General features: G+C 42.5%; 1 protein-coding gene across 3 annotated transcripts in view; it reads right to left on the minus strand.

Annotated features, from left to right (window-relative positions):
* Positions 1–21,735, minus strand: part of AGBL1 (AGBL carboxypeptidase 1) — a 698,527-nt gene that overhangs the window by 572,069 nt on the left and 104,723 nt on the right. For all 3 annotated transcript variants that reach the window (XM_053581727.1, XM_053581726.1, XM_053581728.1), the window contains exons 7-9: positions 12,430–12,638; positions 6,690–6,855; positions 5,689–5,756 (exon numbers count right to left, since the gene is read on the minus strand). In XM_053581727.1, the coding sequence (XP_053437702.1) occupies positions 5,689–5,756; positions 6,690–6,855; positions 12,430–12,638 (443 nt within the window). The remainder of the gene's footprint in view (positions 1–5,688; positions 5,757–6,689; positions 6,856–12,429; positions 12,639–21,735) is intronic.

Below are 21,735 nucleotides of genomic sequence, written 5' to 3' on the forward strand. Positions count from 1 at the left end.
CGGGATACAAATGTGTTCTTCAGAATCTCACAACACAGTTTCCTTGCTTTGAAATAAAGAATTCGCTATGCCAGATTGTATTTTTAAAGGAAAAAGAACGAACATGTACAACTTTTCTCAGCACTGATGTCGGTATTTACCAGCCTCCTCAGAAGTTAATAATAATTTGTATAAAACGAGACCAACTATATAAACAATAAAGTATAGTATAAAAGAAATTCTCATCACCTACTATCATCAGCATCATGGTAATTACTGTCCCTGCTTATTAGGTCCTTCAGGCTTGTCACAAACATTCAATGAGCGCCTACTACAAGTACTCTTCCAGGCACTGATGGTTCAGTAATAATGAAACAGACAGAAGTCACCGTTGCCATGGAATTTGCCTTCTCAGGAGAAAGAAAGCGGTAAATAGGAAAGTAAATGAATGAATGGGGTTATTTCCAATGGTAACAAATGTCATGGAAATGATGAAAGAGAGTGATGGTCTCCGAGTCCAGGGAAAGGGATGAGTTTAGATTGGGGTATCTGAGAAGGCCCCCTGACAAAAAGAGGCAACTGTGCAAAGAGCTAGGAAGGGAGTGCCAGCAGAAGGAAAAGCTTAAATTTGCTCACGTAAAGTAGGTGACTGAAGCACACAGAATCAGAGGGACATTAGAGAGATGAGATTTGAGAAGTCTTTTTATTTTTTTTTTTGGTAGAGACAGAGTCTCACTTTGTCACCCTCGGTAGAGTGCGATGGCATCACAGCTCACAGCAACCTCCAACTCCTGAGTTTAGGTGATTCTCTTGCCTCAGCCTCCCAAGTAACTGGGACTACAGGCGCCCGCCACAACGCCCAGCTATTTTTTTGTTGCAGTTTGGCCAGGGCCGGGTTTGAATATGGGGCCGGCGCCCTACTCACTGAGCCACAGGTGCCGCCTGAGATTTGAGAAGTCTTTAGGGGCGAAACCACATCAGCCTTTACAGGATGTGGGGAAGAGTTGGATCCCTTTATACATTTAAAAGTTGGCCGGGCGTTGTGGCAGGCGCCTGTAGTCCCAGCTGCTCGGGAGGCTGAGGCAGGAGAATCACGGAAGCCCAAGAGCTAGAGGTTGCTGTGAGTCCTGTGACATCATGGCACTCTACCGAAGGCGGTAAAGTGAGACTCTGTCTCTACAAAAAAATTTAAAAAAAAAAATAAAAGTTGGCCAAGTCATCACCAGTCTTCTCTTCACTGGGTTAAAAAAATCCAGATACTTTATTTTTTCTATATAGACCATCATTTTGTAATAATTTAATACAATCCTCCGAATACTTGAGTGTTTTCCCAAGGGTTATAAAGCCTCACAGAGAAAAGATACCAGGAATCAACCAGTCTAGTGTCTTTATCGTTCCCTATCCTGATTAAATTCCCCTAATAAAACAGGGGAGAAAAATGTACTGTACATTTTAGAAGTATACTTTGTTATACTTCTATACTTCTATAACCCTCCTTAAGAGGGTTCTTCCTCTTAAGGAAGAACTTGGCAGTTCTGGCAGCATAAATCAAATAAATGTGGAAAATAAATGCTTATATTCCTGATCCTGGGAAGAAAAGAAAATTCAATCTTCTGTCCATCTTTCACACTTTTCCTCCAAACTTCAGATTTAAAGAAAAGTAATTCCCATGAGTTTCACAGAGTGGTATTTTCAGGTTTAATCCACACCAGGACCAGACCAACAGCCACCACTCTGATCCTTTCCAGTTTCATCTGCAGGTTCCTACTTGTCTCTACCCCACCCACTGCATCCTCAGCCATGGCTCTGGGTGCCACCAATGGAAACCCAACTTTCCAGGCCACTGGGAAGAGTGTGCCCACCACCAAGTAAGGTTATGCTTCAACTGGTAATGCCTGGAGTGAGGAGAGCCATGCGGCCCAGGAGCTGCAACCTAAGTCATTCCACATGCAACCTGCTTAGCCTCATAGGGTGACCATGACACATTGCTTTTTTTTTTTTTTTTTTTAATAAATAAAGTATTATTAGAACTGAGCCCCACCCATCCATTCATTTAGGTATTGTCAATGGCTGTTTTCTCAGTAGGACAGCAAAGTTGAGTAACTGTGACAGAGGCCATTCCTGGCCTTCAACGTTCTGCAGCTTGGTTTCTGAAGCTCTAGGCTCTCAGCCAGTTCTCACCTCTTTCTGTATTTCTTGTAAATACCATTTGCACGTATCTAGGATGGGCCTGCTCTCATGTCCTCAGAGCAACCCAGATAATCCTTTGCCATCTAGGATTCGAGTACCCCTTTAATCCACATACTTTCTGGCTCTTGCTCCTTAGATTGAACACTTACTTGACTCAGACTTGAGCACATCACCTCTTCTAAGGTTGTGATTTGAACTCTAATAGGAAAAGTTTCTGAGAAAACTAGACTGTGAACTCTTTGAAGATAAAATTATTTGTTTCTGTAGCCTATTACCATCCCCCAAGAACTTCACAGGGGGCACACAGGTCATATCTGAGAACATACCTAAAAAAATAAAAAATTAAAAAGAAAGGAAAGAAGAGAGGAAAGGAAGGGAGGAAGAAAGGGAGAGCTTGACAAATCTAATCTCTGGGTACATGGAGGAAAAACATGGTCAGTCCTAGTTTGTTTCTAGTACCTAGTGAGCTTCTTTTTTCCTATGTTGACCTTGACAGTTTTCATCCATAGCACAGCATCAAACTTCCCACTCTCAAGATCCTTTACAGATAAAAGATCCTTTTAATCATTCTTCCTAAGAGTCCATTCCCAAGTACTAGCTAAGATTTTCAAATGAGAAGGCCATAGGGGAAAGTCTTGGATCAGTTCTGTAACCAGAAATAAAATGTCTGGCTTCTGGATCATATCTCCAGCAGCAAATGCTGCTGGGTTCACCAGGGAAAGGCCAGTTGGATGGACCACTACTGCCCTTGTTCTTGTCAAACCCCAGAATCAAGCCCTGATTCTAATGTTCTTCTATTTCCCTGCAACTCATGCTTATGCACCAACTTCTCACCTTCCTGCCTAGGGTTTTGATGAATGGTTTCATGGACCTCACCAATTTGTTTCAGGCTTCTTTCCCAGTTTGGTTTATTTATTCGTTCACATTCCACTCCACACCACCCCTCCAACCTCTATGGAGGGAGAACTGGTCCTCCCTCTCATGCTGCGTGAAGTCAGGTGGTGGCATGCATCTTTTTCCTCCTCATCACACATGTGGCAGCTGACATTCTATCAATGAGCAAGCAAGAGGGGTGAGGAAAGTGATATTGATGAATGACTGTAGCAGGACAGTAGTATTAAAATATTTTGCCACATACTCCATGGGCCTGCACCACCAAGCCACAGCAAAGAACCAATTTGCAACTGATGACTTCAGAAATGATTCTATTTATCAACAAAATCCAGAGAACACTGACTGTCAATGGTAGTCTAAACCTACAGATGTGGCTAAGAGGTAGTCTCCATATGACGGTTACTACCATCAGCAAGGCGAGTGATTATCATGATGGCGACTTCAAAGTCTCTTTCTCTCTAAGCAGATGGAAGGTAGAAAAAAGGAAGAAAAAAAGGAAAGGAGGCAGGGAGGGAGGGAAAGAGGAAGACAGAATTTTTAAATTTGAGTTTTATCTCTGAGAATGTCATAAAAAGTAATATTTACTTTAGAATATTATTTATTTAGAATATTTACTTTATTTTACAAATTACAAAATGAAGACCCATAACCTGAATAGACTTGTCCAAATCCATGCCCACCAACAGAAATAGACAGAATAATAACTCATAGACAAATTATTATTGTAGAACAGTGGCTCTCAACTAAAAACAACTTTGCCAATTCCTAGAGACATTTTTGACTCATGCCTAGGATGCAGAGGGGTCGGCGCTATTGGTACCTAGGTCACTATGAAAGTTTTGAGACAGACTATATTATGCTCCATTATTTCACTTCCAAGAAACACAGTCATAGCATCCTCTCTGATTCACCCATGCAAGTTTCAACTTGCTCAGCTTATCAGTGTTGCTGGGAGGGTTTCATTTGTTTAGGTTTCTTGATTTCTGTGTATGTCAAAACGTTCATAATGACCTATGTATTTAGTGGGTAGAGGACAAAAATGCTGCTGACTATCCTACAACTCACAGGACAGCTGTCCACAACCAGAAGTATCCAGTCTAAATACCAATATTTCCGAGGTTTTGAAATCTTGTTGCAGAAAAGCAGCCAGTAAACCATGTCTCATTGCCGGTTTTGGACACAAAATTTTATCGGAACACCATCATGCCCACTTGTTTATGTTTTGTTAATGGCTACTTTTGTGCTACACAAGCAAAGTTGAGTAGTTGTGACAAAGACTGCATGGTCCACAACACTAAAATAATGACTATCTTATTTTTCATAGAAAGTTTGCTGACCTCTGCTCTAAAGGTTAGGCCATTATGGAATAAGGATGAAAGGGCATCACTTCCCTGCTGGCCAGGTTGTGCACCATGCAAGAGAAGGGATAACAATTCACACAGACTCTGAAGTAAAAGGAATTATGCAATCCAGTGGCTCTGCACAGGATGGGTAGATAAAAAGAGCAATACATGAAGATAGGTGAGATCTACTAGAAAGTTTCCTGGAGTAGGTACAGAGAGAGGGGTACACACATGCACTGTTGGTGGGACTGCAAACTAGCACAGCCTTTGTGGAAAGAAGTATGGAGAATTCTCAAAGAACTAAAAGTAGACCTCCCACTTGATCCCACAATCCCATTACTAGGTATCTTCCCAGAAGAAAAAAACAAGTCATTTTACCATAAGGACATTTGCACTCAAACATTTACAGCAGCTCAATTTCCAATTGCAAAGATATGGAGACAACCCAGTGCCCAACCAACCCATGAGTGGATTGTATGCCATGGGTTACAGATATACTGGGGTATATGTACACCATGGAATACTATTCAGCCATAAAAAGATAGAGACTTCTCATTATTTGTTTTTACCTGAATATATTTGGAGAACATTCTCCTAAGTAAAATATCTCAAGAATGGAAAAGCAAGCATCCCATGTACATAGTACTAAGCTGAAACCAGTAGATCAACAACTACAGACCCATGTGAGAGAAAAACACAATTAAATCCAAGAAGCAGCGAGTGTGGAGGGGGGGTTAGTAAGTCCCACCTAAGCAGTACAATATCAGGGTATATGACACCCTTCCTGAGTGAAGGATTCAACCACAAATCAGTCTTTGGACTTCACCTTACAAATGTAAATAACATAACCTAATTGTAGATACCCTCATATTAATTAGAAATTTAAAAAAATAAAAAGGAAAGAAGGAAGAAAGAAAGGAGGGAAGGAGGGGGGAAGAAGGAAGGAAAGAAATTCTACAGTTTCACATGCGCTTATTAAATACACCAACCCTAAGCATTCAGTAGCTACTGAAGGCTCAACGTGATGAAGTATTAGTGCCTTCATAATGGACAGCCTCTGACTTCACAGCGAGATACTGTACTAGGCCTACCAAGAGCAAAATGACAACTTGTAAATCAATAACAGTAGCTGTCATTTACTGAACGTCATTGTCACTGGAGTGGCAGTACAAAAGTAAGTCCTTAAAATTTACACTGGGCTTAAGCAAACATAGGGAGTGACATTTTTTCTTTGCATGATGTGGATACAGAGATCAGCAGAAGCTGGGGTTCGTATACCTACTTCTTCCTTCACCTCTTCAGAATCTGAGCCTCTGTCCACCTCTTCATCACTTTCATCTTCAAAATCCTCTGGATGGAGAGAAAGAGGCGAAAAAAGTGAGACTTTCCCTTTGCCAGGGATTTAGATTCCCACCACACAGATCGGCTCTTCTTCCCCTCACAAACAAGGGACCTGTTATTACAGGTCCACTATCCCATCACATGCTAGTGCTCCCTGGTGCCTGTGAACGGGGCAGTGGATGCGCAGAAGCACCAGGTCATGACATCCTGCCAGCTGTCCCTCACCAAACACAAAGGAATTATAGAATAAAATGGCACACACATGCCAGTCTGGATTCCCTCACTCAAGTTAGAGCTGTTTATGCAACTGATATGGCTAAAGTTTAGAGTTCGCATATGAAAAAAACTTGCTATAACTTAGATATCACCTTATTAGAGTCCCCAATGTTTAGATTGGAACAAAAGTCCACAGAAAGCATCCTGCGCCATTCTGGCAAAATCATACTTACAGAAAATCTGCTGCCTGGTAGGAAGACTGGGGTGAAAACCACTAGAATTATTTGACAGCAAGATCTTCCTGGAGATTAAATAATCATACTTTTCAAATATCCCAACATGACTAGCCACAGTTGTAAATAGCAAGAGTTTTATTTCAGCTTCATCCTCAGGGCAAATTAATTTCACAAACATTAAGTTCAGTGGAGAGACTCGCGCATGAGATTGTGAATAAAACTTTTTTTTTAATTGGCTAAGATAACTTTATAGGTATTTGATAGCTACCAGTCAAATGGCAACAGCTTATAATTAAGAAAAAAATAAGAGAGCTTGGTGTTTGTTCACCCTGTTTCTGAAAAAGCTGCTTCTTCAGATATATCTGTAATTAGCTAGACCACCTATAAGACTACTAATTCTAGTTTCATCCATCTATTTGACAATATTCCTTGCAGATAGCGTCAAAACACGAACACTCATCTTAAGGTAATAGTCACCCACTCCTTTCACCTTCAGTTAGAGCACGTGGAGGTTCAGAGGTGATGATCCCAGGGACCAGGAAGGCATAAGCACTGCTGGCCGCGACCAAAGGAAGTGGACTTTTAGGGTAGCATTGCCTCAGGATCTGAAGCACCTCGGAGATGATGGGCTCCATGCTCTTGTCCTCCAGGCAGGTCTGAGTAAAGAGAAGATTGTGGCTCAATGCCTGTGGCTCAAGCAGCTAAAGCGCCAGCCACATACACCTGAGCTGGCGGGTTTGAATCCAGCCCGGCCCGCCAAAAAACAATGACGGCTGCAACCAAAAAATAGCCGGGCATTGTGGTGGGTGCCTGTAGTCCCAGTTACTTGGGAGGCGGAGGCAGGAGAATCGCTTGAGCCCAGAGTTGGAGGTTGCTGTGAGCTGTGATGCCATGGCACCCTACCCAGGGTGATAGCTTGAGGCTCTGTCTCAAAAAAAAAAAAAGAGAAGATTGTGCCAGACACTGACAAGTAGGTACAGTATTTCAAGTAATGAATTATACACAGCCCACGTGGACAGACAGTAAGCAGCCTTAATGTACCATGTCGAATCTAAACATTCTAATGTGGAATTTTGTCTAATGTTGGACCTGCATTTTTATTTCACTTGCATAGTTCCTATGTTAGTGGAAGGAATTTAGTCTGAATACAGACTTAAAATTCTTGTAAGGGACGCTGCACATTGTCCAGGATAGCTGAGAGGAGAGGAGGTAAGCGTCCTCTTCACATCTGTGTGCCACGGTGAATGACTGCCTACATTAGGGAATGAGTCTCTGAATTGATGGGAGTCTTGGCTTTCCTCTTACAGCTGTCTTCTGAAGAGAAAAACATAAAAGAAAAAGATAAAATATGAAATCAGAAGAAAAGACTAAGTGAATCCCAAGTTCCTAAATTAAATAACATGACTCTTCTCAAAGCCCAGAGTGTTGATCTCTCTTGGTACCTTCCCCAAGCAAAGAAAAACTGGGTTTGCAAATGTAACATTTTGATCCTGATGGAACATGACAATACCTTGTTTTTCAGACACTGTGAAAAATGTAAGAACAAGTTCACTAAATTGAGAAAGAGAGAGAGTTTGGTATAGTTCAGTATCTCTTTGGCAAAAACACAACCATTTTCTTCGTGTCTTAGTAAATGTTTTGTCTACTAACTTGATACTAAAAGTTTACTAGAGCAAGCCTTCCAGTTTGAAATTCCTTCAGGGTGCAGTGAGCTCCGAGGCCACCAAGACATAGAGGCAGACATGGTAGATGTCGGTACCCACCACAGGCTGGTGGTTTCAAGATCCGTAATGCTGCCCCATGTAGAATCTCCAGGCCCACACTACAGGTAGTTCCACATCAAAGAATATGGAGGGAAAAAAACTTAATAAAAATTTAGCCATGAATTCAAGCTACCCAAATGACTTCACAGGGTAAGTAAGCCTACTTTCAAAACAGAAAATGTTATAATACAATTAAGAATACTCTCCTTTTCTGTGTATTTAAATGGTACCAAGAAGATGTCCCTCAATCAACAGCCTCCTTATTAAGAAAATTTGTTCTATAAAATTTGGATTCAGTCGAAAGACCACACTCAAGGATCCAGAAGGCCGCATGTGGCCACAAGGCCACAGGTTTCCCACCCCTGTGTGAAGCTATTGCATACCTTGGCCTGGTCAAAAGGCTTCAAGCATTTAGTGAAAAACAGTACTGATGGGGGAACAGAGAAAACAGAGCATGGAAGAAGAGAAACAGTGAGGTAGATGGCTGATGAGAGATAATATTCTGAGCACCAATCTTGGGAGAAACCGAGATAAGTCCAGGCTAAGGAATTTGGTCAAAAACACCACCATTTTGGAAGCCAGGTATGTCTGCGATTGTTTTTGATGATGAAAGAGATGATCACACTTTTTACTTTGGTGGGATGGTACAGGTGAAAAGTGTGTGAGTAGAAGGATGGAGCTAAGTCCAAGTGTCCAGAAGGTTGAGCCACACACCATGAGCTGAATTTGGAGGAGAGAGAGGGTGTTAAAACCAGGGCAGGCAGGATAATGCTACGTATGGTGTCTGCTACACTCTGGAGGAAAATTTTATGAATTTAAAGATGATCTCTGGTTCTAAGATAATGGAAAGTCTTAGATCCATTTGTCAACATTTCCCTCATGCTAATAGATTCCAACAAGGCTTGGACTAAAGTGAGGTAAATGAGGTGCTCAGGAGGCAAAATTAAGGAGACACTTGCTCTCAGTCTCCTATGAGTACAGGATTGGCATTTGTGCTGTGTACCATAAAATGACAAGACTCTAAGAAATACGATCCTTGTGGACAAATGTCTCAGAATTGGGGACAAAGGTGAGCTCCCTTTTCCCAGCATTCCCAGCAATACACCTGCTGCTACTCAGAAGGGATGATGACACAGGAGGTTACTTAAAACATTCGATGCTTAGTCACAGGTAACATCTTTGAGTTGGCTTTGGACTAATAAATATCTCACTTCCATAATATGCAGACAAGGTAGAGTAATAGAAACTGCTCAGGACCTGGGGCCGACTACCTGAATTCAAATCCTGGGCTGACGATTACTCCCTGCATAACCCTGGCAAGCTGGGTCCCAGTTTCCTCATCTTCTAAGTGGAGATAATGACAGAACCCCTCTCATAAAGTTGTGTGTGAACTAAATGCATTAAAGTAAGCAAAGCAGATAATAGTAAGCACTCAGTGGTAGCTAGTGGGATGTCAGAGACATCATTAAGTTCATAAATCTCGTAAGAATCTACAAGCAGATCCCAGGAGTCACTGCTACTCAGGAAGGAGCCCCAGTAACCATCCTCATGATAACAAAGGGTAACATTTTCATAGACAAGGATTCCCAACTCAGAGTCTGAAGTTCCAGCTCTGCTTCTAACCAGCCTTATTCCTCTTCCCTTCCCACTCCTTCTTCCTCCTCCTCCACCTCATCCTCTTCCTCTCCCTCCTCCTCTTTTGCAGCACAATTTGCAAATCCAAGGTTTCTGGGGCATCTATCCAGTGACTCCCACATCTTCTCTAGCAGGAGGGAGGGCAGGGATGACAGGCAGCGTAAACCACAGCACAGCTGCCAGGGCATCTGTGCCACAGGGCCCAGCCCAGCTCTGGGAGGCTACTCAACACTGGCTAGGATTCTGCCAGGGAAGGGGAGTGGGCCATTTGATTTCTAAGCCAGGGCAGCATATCTTTCACCCAAATGGATCATTTTCCAAAACCATGAGAATATCAATTGTCAGATTTTGCACAAAAACTTAAAAAACATCTATGGGAGAGCACAGTACTTGGCCCCAGCAGAACATGGGTGAGAAGACTGAACGCAGAAAATGGAGTGAGGTTGGAGTGAGGAATCCAACCCCATGAAGTTGTCCTTCATACATTCTGCACACTCTTCCAGGTGACAGCCTTCGTGTCTCATAGCCTATTTACTCAGAATTGTCCCACAGATCCCCCACCCCCTCCTGAGCTTCTTTTTCATATATTCCCAATGGAGGTTAGAACATGGGCTGGAGAAACCTTGCTACAAAGTGCAGATTCTGCCTCCCCTCCCATTCTTCTTCCATTCCCAGCAGTAACTGGAGGCTTGGAGCTTTTAGTTAAGCTGCTTAATTGGGTAGTGGAGGTCTCCACTGACCGGCCGGGGGAACTGCCTCTCAGACCATGCATACAACCTGGCACCTGCTCGCACACCTGGACTTCACTTGGTATCTTCTCCACCACCTTCCTGTTGCAGTCATGTACCCCTGTGATCCTCATCTTCATCATTTATTGTTCTTTCAATTGATTTTTAGCACAGAACAGAGAAATGGCCAGTAACGCAGAGGGCAGAGGAACTGGGAGAAGCACCCAGGAGGAAATGGAGGTCTGTTAGGCATCAGAAATGCAAGAGAGCATTTCACAAGGACTGTGAGAGATTTGGGGGGCTGCAAGTTGACAAAGCATGGGGAAGTCTGGAAAAATGCAAAGCACTGCTTCATCCCAAGAAATAGAATGTAAAATATAGCTATTTCATGACTGAGAAGCTTTGAAAGCTGTAATGATAGAAACCCAGAGGTGATAACAGATAGAAAATTAGATACTGGTTTTCAGCACAGTATTTTGTTATTGTTTGGGGGGAGGAAGCCATTTTCTAATGAGAAAAGTCTGTATCTGTGGATACCATGGCTAGAAAACAACACTTTCATTGGCTGCTTCATTACCTCGGATGTACTTAGGTAGAGAAAACTTGGAGGGTATCCAGAAGGAGCAATGAGACTGATTAAGGGAGTGTGGGGACTAACTAATAGGAAGATAACAGAAATACAGTGTGGGTGAATCACAGCTGCCTTGGCCCCAGCAGAACATGGGTGAGCAGATGATGGATATTTGCAATACACGTATCACCAGTAGAAAGGGCACATGTATCCTCAAACTGGTGTTTAAATTAGCTTTAAGCAAGTGAAATGAAGAGTGTGTTATTTGGATTGAAATCCAGGAAACCCTAGACCACCTATGCCACCTGGGTGCAGGTAAGTAGAAATCCTTAGAGGTGTTATCCATTTTGCCGGAGATGTTCTTGCCCTGAAACTTTGCAAGGCCAAAGTTATTATTTATTAAAAAGTTAATTATTATTATCTCCAATAATTCAGGTCTCGGCTCAAGTACCACTTGACTAGAAAGGACTCAACCTCTCTAAGAAAATCCCTTCTCCTTCCACCTATGGGAGCCACTATAGACCTATGCCCCAACTTCACTGATTTCACAGAGCAGGATGGAATTATTTTCCCCACTAGAGTCTTTGTTTACTCAGTGTCTGACTCTCCTGCTAGTATATTTGCCTACAAGATCAATATGTCTTGTCTTTCATATTCACCGCTAGGTCCCCAGGGCTAATTATTCCAATAATGGCTTACACTCAAAAAGAAGTGATGGCAAGCACTCTTCTAAGCACATGACATTTCTAAATTAACTTATTTTGTCCACCCAACAACCTAGATATTGTAGTTCCCACTTTTTTTTTTTTTTTTTAGAGACAGAGTCTTATTTTGTCACCCTCAGTAGAGTGCCATGGCGTCACAGCTCACAGCAACCTCCAGCTCTTAGGCTTAGGCGATTCTCTTGCCTCAGCCTCCCAAGTAGCTGGGACTAGAGGCGCCCTCCACAATGCCCAGCTATTTTTTGCAAGGCCAGGGCTGGGTTTGACCTGCCACCCTCAGTATATGGGGCTGGTGCCCTACTCGCTGAGCCACAGCCGCCACCTCCTACTTTTTTTTTTGACAGACAAATTAGAGGCCCAGAGAAGTTGGGTGATTTCCCCAAAATTTCACAGCTGTAGATGCTCAAGCTGAGATTTGAACCCAAGTACTCTCACAGGCGTCAATACTTCCTTTTTTTACATTTAAAGACAGAGTCTCACTCATCCAGTCTGGAATGCAGGGGCATCATCATAGTTCATATATAACCTCAAACTCCTGGGCTCAGGTGATCCTCCTGCCTCAAACTGTGAGCCACCACACCAAACCAAATCAACTCTGTTAGCAACTACGTCATGCTGTTTCTTTGATAGTGTGTACACAATAAATATATATTGCATAAATGAATGAATCGATGAGTGAATGAGAATTTGGATCCAGAACATCTGCATCGTGAGCAGCAAGAAATGTATTGGGGTTTTCCCAAGCTGTTTGGGAGGATTCTGGAATCATCTATAATGCTCTCCAACAACAGAGGGACCCACTTCTGACTACCTGTGCTGTGCTGAAGAGGACCTCCATGCCGTGGGCTGCCAGGAAGGCCTCCCTGCCAGACCGGAGGGTGACAATGTGCTTGAGGCAGAGCAGGAAGCCCCGGCGGATCAGCACGTACGTGTTGGCTGTGTCATGGCTGTGCCAGTCCTGATGCAGCCTGAGCAAGCTGGTGACGTAGCCTCTGTTCACTGCCCTGCGGCTGTTAGACTCTGAAAACAAAGAGGAAAGGCAACGTCAATCACAGGTTCTCTAGGGCCAGACCTGCTCCAGAATGTCCCAAGGTATCTCTTACAAGATACTTCTTAATTGTAAAAAGAATGGTAGCCACTTTTCAGTGCAGAATATTGGTGCTTGTCAACATTACCAGTCAGGGGACAGTCAACACGTGGCCCCCTGACATGATGACCTGATTAAGACACAGCATCACTTCCACGGTATTCCCACCCCAAAAGCATAACCTAAATCTGATCATGAGAAACATCAGCAAATCCAACATGAAGAACATGCTGTGAAATATCAGACCTACAGTTTTCAAAAATGTCAAGGTTATGAAAGGTAAAAAAAAAAAAAAAAACCTGAAGAACCAAAGCTAAAGGAGACTGAAGAGACATGATGGGTCAGTACAATGTGGAATTATAATTTAGATCACAGGCCAAAAGCCAATTTTTTTCTTTTGATATAAAAGTCATCAGTGGTACAATCACAAATTTGAATAAGGTCTGTAGATTAGCTGATAGTTCTGTATTAATGTTCATTTTCAGATTTTCATAAACTGTGGTTACATAAGAAATTATTCTTGTTTTTAGAAAATTCACAATTGGAGTATGTAAAAGTGCATAACGTATTTTTAGAAAAAAATAATGCAGGAGAAGAATGAGACAGAGTAAGATTTCCATCGGATTTCCATCCTTCCTTCCTGAATCTCAGTGGGCTAGGATATTGGCACTTAGATTGTGCAAACTATAAGGTTAGGTAGGGAAGGAGAAGAGTCTGAGTGAGATATGGTACCTGATAAGCTGCCGTATGTAAGGGGTGCAATGGGCGCTCATCCTAAAGACAGTGGAAGCTGGTTTATGGTTAATCGAGGTGTCAGAAATTGGTTTAATGGAGTTGATGTCTCCGCATCCATTTTTAGGCCTCACTTAAGTTGCTTGAGTGTGTCCCATCACCTTTGATGGAGTGAAAACTTACCCTCCCATGTGGTTGTTTGAGCTGTGACTGGCTTGTTCCTCATCGCCCTGACCCCAAAGGTGACACATTGCACACCTGCCAGGCATGACAGAACCTAATGGCCAACATTGGAATAAGATCCCCCATTCATGCATGTTTTCTTTAAACTACTCAATCCACAACCCTGGTAGGAAAGGCTAAAGGATAAAGGATCTTAATAAAGGCCTCATCTCACAGGCCTCTCTGCCCCTATCCTCTGTTTGAGCTCGCTGCCACTGCCAGACCCCCACTGGCTTTGGGGGGCACCCTTCTCATTCTCGAGGGTCTGTAACTGGTAAAATGCATCTGTTATTTCACGTGTTTTGCTGAGCTGCCTCCTCTGACCCACACGCTGGAACAAGACCAGTCAGAGTTCTCCTGGACAGTGACTGTCTTGTCTGATGTCCAATCTTGGGAGAGAGACCACAAGACCAGTAATCACAAAGCAAGAGGCAAGGGTTTGGGAAAGGAATTTCTCGGTGCCAAAGCTCTTCAACATGAGGGTGGACTCCATGTGGTAGTAAGCAAAGGGGCACTGAAGTTATCCAGGCGGCTCTGGACATCCACCCAGCAAGGACTAAGAATGGGCTTTCTTGCACCTGGCAGGAGTTGTCACAGTCCTCACAGGGTTCCCTTCCCCTCAGCAAGGCTGCTCTGTGCTGTCCAATAGTCCTAGTTGAGGCTTTCCATTAGAATCTACCTTACATTTCTAATTTCTAAAGTTCTGGCTTTAATTCTCTAGGAAGAAACATGGGATCTAAGATACCCCTCTCTACAGTTAATATTTGCCACTTCTCGGATTAAACTCCTCGGGCTGCAGAGCTGTGGACAACTGTGTGCAGGTCAGACCCACCTGGCAATGCCCACCTGTTCATCCCAGCTCCTGCAGACTAGGGGCTTTGCAGAGCTCTGACCAGCTACTTCTCATCCACGGATGCCCAGCTCTTGCAGCTCTGCTCTCTCTCTACTGCGTTTTTCCATCATCCCAGCCATTCGCACTGGTTTATGAGACAATACGTGCTTCTGGGTGAGTGAGTGTGAGGGAGAACCCCCGAGCTGTAATCAGATAATCAAAATTTCAACTCAAAGTCAGATTTTTCCCTAAGCCCATGTAAGTGCCTATGAGTGCAAAAAAATAATTATATAGAAATTCAATGCTTTATTCCAGAGGGGTTTCTCATAATATTAATGAAACTCTTTTTTCTCTCCCTGCTTATTTATCAAATTTGAAATTGTCAGGCTTGACTAAGCTCCGCGGAGATTTTTGGCCCATTTGTGCAATTGGCTCTATTTTTTTATTTTTTTTTTTACATTTCATTCACTATGATCCTGAACTGAGAGCAATGCGTTTTATTCACCCAGCAATGTGTTTGTGGAGGGTTTAAATTGCCTTCATTACCTCCTTTAATGAATTATTCTTTTGTATCAAAAATATTTCTCTCCTTGGCAGATCTTGGCTGCAAAGCACTAGAGTTCTTGACTGCCTAAACAAGGCTCCAGCCCATCCAATATCTGATGTTTAAAAGAAAATTGAGGATTAAGTAGGTGATATCAAAGGACAGTATCACCCGCTAAAAAAGAAGCAAGGATGCCTAGCACAGCATACAGAGGCCCGTGGGCAGCCCAAGCTTATGGGCTTTTGTCATTTATCTGTTCTAAGAGCATTAGATTGATAAAGTGTTATCCTAACGACCTTCATCCATTACTCTCTTGGTGGGGGGAGGATAATGAAAAAAAATCTTTAATTGTCTAAGAGAAAAATCCCTTACCAAATCTCAATGATTTTATTCAAGATTTCCTGTTAATCCCCAGCAAGCTGTCATGTTTACTAACATTTAGAATAGCTCAGCCTCCTTCCCTTCGACCCTATACACGTCAGTCTTTCTCTGAGAACACCTTGGAAAGTCAGGCAAAAAGTCAATACCTATCGCAAAATCTGATGAGAGGAGATTCACCAAGCAGGTGTGGAGAAGAGCCAAGGATGGAATGAGGGTCGCTGGGGTCAGGAGTGAGAGGAGTTCCTGGGACGTGAGAGGGAAACCCCGCTGCTCAGACCCAGGGAGACAGCAGGAGAAAGTGTGCGGCTTCCAAATCCTGCCCTGCTGAGCTCGAGGGCAGGGGGGTCCTGGATTCCCCCACCCTCTTCAGAACAGACCAGCTCTGCTTCACACTATTTATATAAATAGCTTCCTCCTAAGATTTTCCTGGAGAAAAACAATTTCTGCTGCTTCATTGTTTTTATACTTTTCTAACTAGATTAGTATCTTTTTTTTTTTTTTGAGACAGATGTCGCCCTCAGTAGAGTGCTGTGGCATCACAGCTCACAGCAACTTCAAACTTCTGGGCTTAAGCGATTCTCTTGTTTCAGCCTCCCAAGTAGCAGTGACCACAGGTGCCCCCCACAACACCCGGTTATTTTTTTTTTTTTTTGGTTGCAGTTGTTTTTCTTGTTTAGCTGGTCTGGGCCAGATTCGAACCCTCCAGCCTTGGTGTACGTGGCTGGCACCGTAACCACAGGGCTATGGGCACTGAGCCTAGATTAGTATCTTTTGAACTGGATGAACGATGGGGATGGAAAGGACAGAGAACAGGTCCTGGGGTCTTTGATTTTAACACCTCACCCCCAATATCTCCTGCTTCCATGGTCTTCCTGGCTTCACCCCTCTTGTGGTTGGTTTTCCTTTGGCAGATCCATGAAAAATAGGGAATTTATTTGTGTTCTCATCTTCAATTTCCCCTCTCATTGTCTATTATTTCTACCTCTCTCTCCCAGGTTATATCCTAATATTTGTCACTCATTCTCAGTCTGAAAAGTAATCTAGTGGTATCTCTCTTCTTACCCCAAGTATTTCTTAATTAAGTTTCAGTTATGTTCCTTTAGTGCCTAGCTCAACCATGAAGATTCTTACACAGGTTTAAAAAGAAAAGAAAAACTGGAAAGGAATATGTTGAAATACCAACAGTACTTAAGGCGGGGGAGGGCAGTAATGATGATTCTCTCTGTGTATTGCATTCTACAACAAACTGTGATGATAGGAAGGAAAAATACAGAGAGAGAGTAGATGGCCCAATGCCTGGCACACAGTAAATACAATTCCTGTTGCATATTATAACCACCATCACCATTATGATCAGTATCACCTATTTAGTGATCCAGAGTCCCCTCTCTTCTTATGAACAACAAAGCACCAAATGCTTAGGACATCTTCCTTTGGACAGTTTCATACAAGCTTCAGGGCCCAAGCCGCAGTATTTGTCTCTAGTGTTTACTGGCTATATATAAGCGACAACCTCGGTTAAGTCACTTAATTCGATGGTTTGAATGTGACCCATCTAAGTCCATGGTTTCCAATGTGATTCTGTTGAGAGGTGGGGCCTTTAAGAGTTGGTGGATGGGATTACGGCCTTATAACAAGGGTTTCAGGCAGGGTCCAGCTAGCTTGTCCTTCTATCTTGTGAGCAATGCAGCAAGAAGGCCCTGGTCGGCTGCTGGTGCCCCATCTGAGACTTCCCAGCCTCCCAAACCATGAAAAAATAAATTTCTGTTGTTTGTAAATTACCCAGCCTTGGGTGTTTTGTTCTAGCAGCAAAAAATAGAATAAGATGTATGGCCATTCTGAACAGAATTTCCATCATCTGTAAATATTAACATAATATCAGAAAGAGAAAGATAGTTGAAGCATCTGCCTTACAAGTCCATTCAGAGAACTGAGTACACGGTACAGCACCCGGCATGAAGTATGTGCTCAATAAAGGGTAATTCGCTGCACTGCAAAAATGATATCCAAACTCCACATACCTCTCACCAGGGATAACAGCCCAAGGAAAAGTTTCAAAATAAGTAAAATTTACAGTAAGTGTTCTTTAATCTCCATGGAATGCAGCTGACTTCTCATCTCTAAGTGACCGCCAGCCTTACATTGCTGCCTGTCCTGAGACACCTCATATATATGCTAAGATACATCTATACACCCCCATACACATGATCAGGCACATCTATACACACACACTGAGACACCCCCACGCACACTGGGACACCCTCATACATGTGCTGAGACACCCCCACGCACACTGGGACACCCCCATACATGTGCTGAGACATCCCCATACACACGCTTAGATACATCTATACACACACTGAGACACCCCCACACATGACGAGACATCCTCTACACATGCTGAGGTACCCCCATATACATATACAAAGAATCACAGCCTATTTTATCCCGAGTTCCTTTACAAGCCATGTCTATAATGTAAAACTTATAATTCTCCTCTCTGGCAAAATTAACATGTATTGGGTCTCATTACCCTAAAGCCTTTTTAGGAGACTGGCTAATCCTCTAATATTCATTTGACTGATAATGCTTATGTGTTTAATAGATCACCCATACTTTTTTTATTAATTTTAAATCATAGCTGTGCACATTAATGCAATCATGGGGCACCAAACATTGGTTTTATAAACAGTTTGACACATTTTCATCACACTGGTTAATATGGCCTTCCTGGCATTTTCTTAGTTATTGTGTTAAGACATTTACATTCTACATTTACTAAGTTTCACATGTACCCTTGTAAGATGCACTGCAGGTGTAATCCCACCAATCACCCTCCCTCCGCCCATCCTCCCCCCTCCCTCCCCTCCCTCACCCCCTTCCCCCTATTCTTAGGTTATAACTGGGTTATAGCTTTCATGTGAAAGCCATAAATTAGTTTCATAGTAGGGCTGAGTACATTGGATACTTTTTCTTCCATTCTTGAGATACTTTACTAGGAAGAATATGTTCCAGCTCCATCCATGTAAACATGAAAGAGGTAAAGTCTCCATCTTTCTTTAAGGCTGCATAATATTCCATGGTGTACATGTACCACAATTTATTAATCCATTCGTGGATCAATGGGCACTTGGGCCAGACTAATCTATTTGCTGGGTGGGTCCTCCGATCACTCATCCTTTAGATAAGACATATATGAGTAAGAGTTCAAACAGGGGTATGAGGCCCCCTTCATTCCTTACAACAGAAATCATCTCCAGCTACATGACAGGCTATGACTGCCACTACCTCAAGATATTCTTGCCCAGATAGATCAAATAGCTCTAACGTTTGTTACAGAGACTTCCTGAAAATCCATTCATCTGAACTATTGACAATGCAGTTAGTCCTTTTCAAGATACAAGTCCCCTTTTCAGAATAGAAGACGATTCAATTAAACTTATTAAATTCCTACTTACTCTCCAGAGTTTGCTTCCAAACTTCTTCTTCGTCACAATCAGGACTCCACATTGAAAGATCCACTCCAAATCACAGCACTCCAGAATCCCAATTCTAGGATACTGAAACTACTGAGGATGAGGGTACTACAGTACACTTGACTTTACAACAGATTATCCTTGGGCTCTTTTCAGGAAGTCAATTTAGAAGATATTTCTTGGACAAAGTAACCTTTACCAAGCTCTCTAAATCATATAACATGAAATCATATTACATGAAGAGAGTCTTTCTTTGCCATCATAATACCAGTTACAGGTATTTATTTACTGAATATTTCCTATGTGCTCGGCACTAAGGTAATCATTTTACATAAACCCTCTCATTCATCTTATAACGCTTTGAGATAAGCATTGCTTTCCTCCTTTTAAAAACAAAGACACAAGCTGAGAGAAGTTAAACAACTTATTTAAGTCTGCAGAGCTTACAAATGGCACATTTAGGATTCAAATGGTATCCCTCCATCTGACTTCAAAGCTAACATCCTAACATCAGGTGCTTTTTAGCCTTGCTTTGTCACCCAGGCTAAAATGCAGTAGAATGGTTGGAGATCATACCTCACTGTAACTCAAACTCCTGGGTTCAAGTGATCCTCTCACCTCACCCTCCCAAGTTGCTGGAACTATAAGTGCACACAACCACACCCAGCTAGTTTTTTAAATTGTTTGTAGAGATGGGGTCTCATTATGTTCCCTTGGCTGGTCTAAAACTCCTGGCCTCAAGCAATCATCTTACCTCAGCCTCCCAGTGTGCTGGGATTACAGGCTTGAGCCACCGTGTTCAGCCAATGCTATTTTTAAAAATTTTATTTTAAATTGACAAATAATAATTGTATATATTTATGGGCTACGATGTGGTGTTTCAACACCTGTTAACATTGTGGAATTAGCAATCAAGCTAATTATTAATAGCATATCCATCATCTGACATGGCCAGCCAGCAGAGTTTATGGGGGAGTTTTGCTGCCAGATAAGGATGTTGAATTCTTACCACTAAGGCCAGCTCCTTGAGGAGGCTTCTGAAAGGCTAAATGGAGATAAAGCCCGCAGGACACTTGGAGCCTAAAGCCCTTGAAAGGAGTGGCTTTTAGCCAGCTCCCCCGCCCCCCATCTTCTCTGCTCCCTCCCTTCAGGGCCCTAAATTGTAGTGAAAGCTGGTTTTTAATAGCAAAATCCAAAGATGGAAAGGTCCGAATAAATGGCCTACAGTTCTTCAGATCACTGGAGGAAATACGAGCCCTCCAACATGCAACCAGTGATGTCATCAGGCCCAGACAGAGCTGCTAAGGAGGGAGGTGGAGTCAGCTCACCCCTCCTTGGGCCCCGCCCTCGCAGCTGTGGGACTGGCTGCCAGTGAGATGTGAACTAAAATGTAACTAAGCTTAAGCCATCGGTAATAGAAATTATACTCAATTATCATTAGCTCAAACAAGAATAATGATATTGCATTAGCTTACAGGTACTTTTTCTCTTTGTAAAACAGACACATTCCAATAAACTTGGCTATAAAGGAAATTTTGGTTTCAGACAAATCTTGTTTTCACATTGACTGGCTTTATAAAATAAAGATGGTTTTCCTAAGCTTTAGAAATAGTGGCTGAGACAACTAGGAGACACACATTCATGTTTTAAATCTAGATTTTTTTTTAATTCTGTTTTGTTTAACATCAACTCCTTCCAATAATTTTCCATAGACATATTCCCAAACCATAGAAATTTCTCCACTCTCAAGAAAGCCTCAGAATCCACACCTTCCTCTTCTTCCTCATATCTGCTCTTCCCACAAGCCTCAGGGAATGTGTTGTCTAATGAAGGACACGCTGCTTCTTGACAAGGGGCCACTCAACTCAAGATTCCTGTAATTCAATATTCTACATTGCATACAATGACTGAATCTCCTATTAGACTTGATCAATTTGCAGATACATATTTATTCACATTTTAGCATTTTCAAAATTAAGGTGTTTCTTACAAATTATAGTGTTTCCATTCTAACTGACCATTTGTTTCATTTAGTGGCACATAAAAAATGGTACACCTCACAGTTGATGATATCTCGGACTTGAGGAAATTTGAGGATTGATTTTTCAGCACTGCTACTTTGAAAGTTACCTAAACGTGATTCCCAGCAAGAAGTAGCCACTTGGAATGTTTGTTTCTTATGTGCAAATAAACAGAGACACCTTTGTCTTGAAAGCCAGACTCTGCTGTGGCTAGGCAGAGAGTAAATTATAAACTAAAACCATGCCCACATACCCGAAACCCAAGGTGCCACCATCAATCCATTTAGCAAACATTTATTTAACAACTACAATGTGCCAGGATGCACCAGGCGATGTGGTTGATACTGGAAATACACCAGTAAATGAAACAGACCCAGTTTCCACTGTCATGGCATTTGCATTCCCCATGGGTGCTGTGGGGAGGCAGATATAATACAAAGTAGGTACATGCCTAGAGAAAATTAAATAGGGCGGTCTCAGAAAGTGATGAGGGCCACATTGAAAACAAAACCACGATGCTGGAGTGCCTATGTGAGGCAGCCACTTTAGATTGGGTGATCAGAGAAGACACTTCGAGGAAGGGGCATCAGGCCTGAGACCTGGGATAGTAAGGAGAGAGATCTGGGGATAGGAAGTTCTTATAATCTTAAGGAGACAGCAAGTAGATAAAGCAAAAACTTGGTGAGGGCAAAGAACAATAAAGCGTAAGAGCTAATGCCAGGTGGAGAAAGTGAGTGGAAATGCATTAAGCAATGGAGAAATGAGCAGGGATCAGAGTGTGCAGCCACCACCACTTTGAGGTCCATCCCAAAAGGCCTTGTG

Source organism: Nycticebus coucang, chromosome 2 (assembly GCF_027406575.1).
Source record: "Nycticebus coucang isolate mNycCou1 chromosome 2, mNycCou1.pri, whole genome shotgun sequence".
NCBI classification, from domain to species: Eukaryota; Metazoa; Chordata; class Mammalia; order Primates; family Lorisidae; genus Nycticebus; species Nycticebus coucang.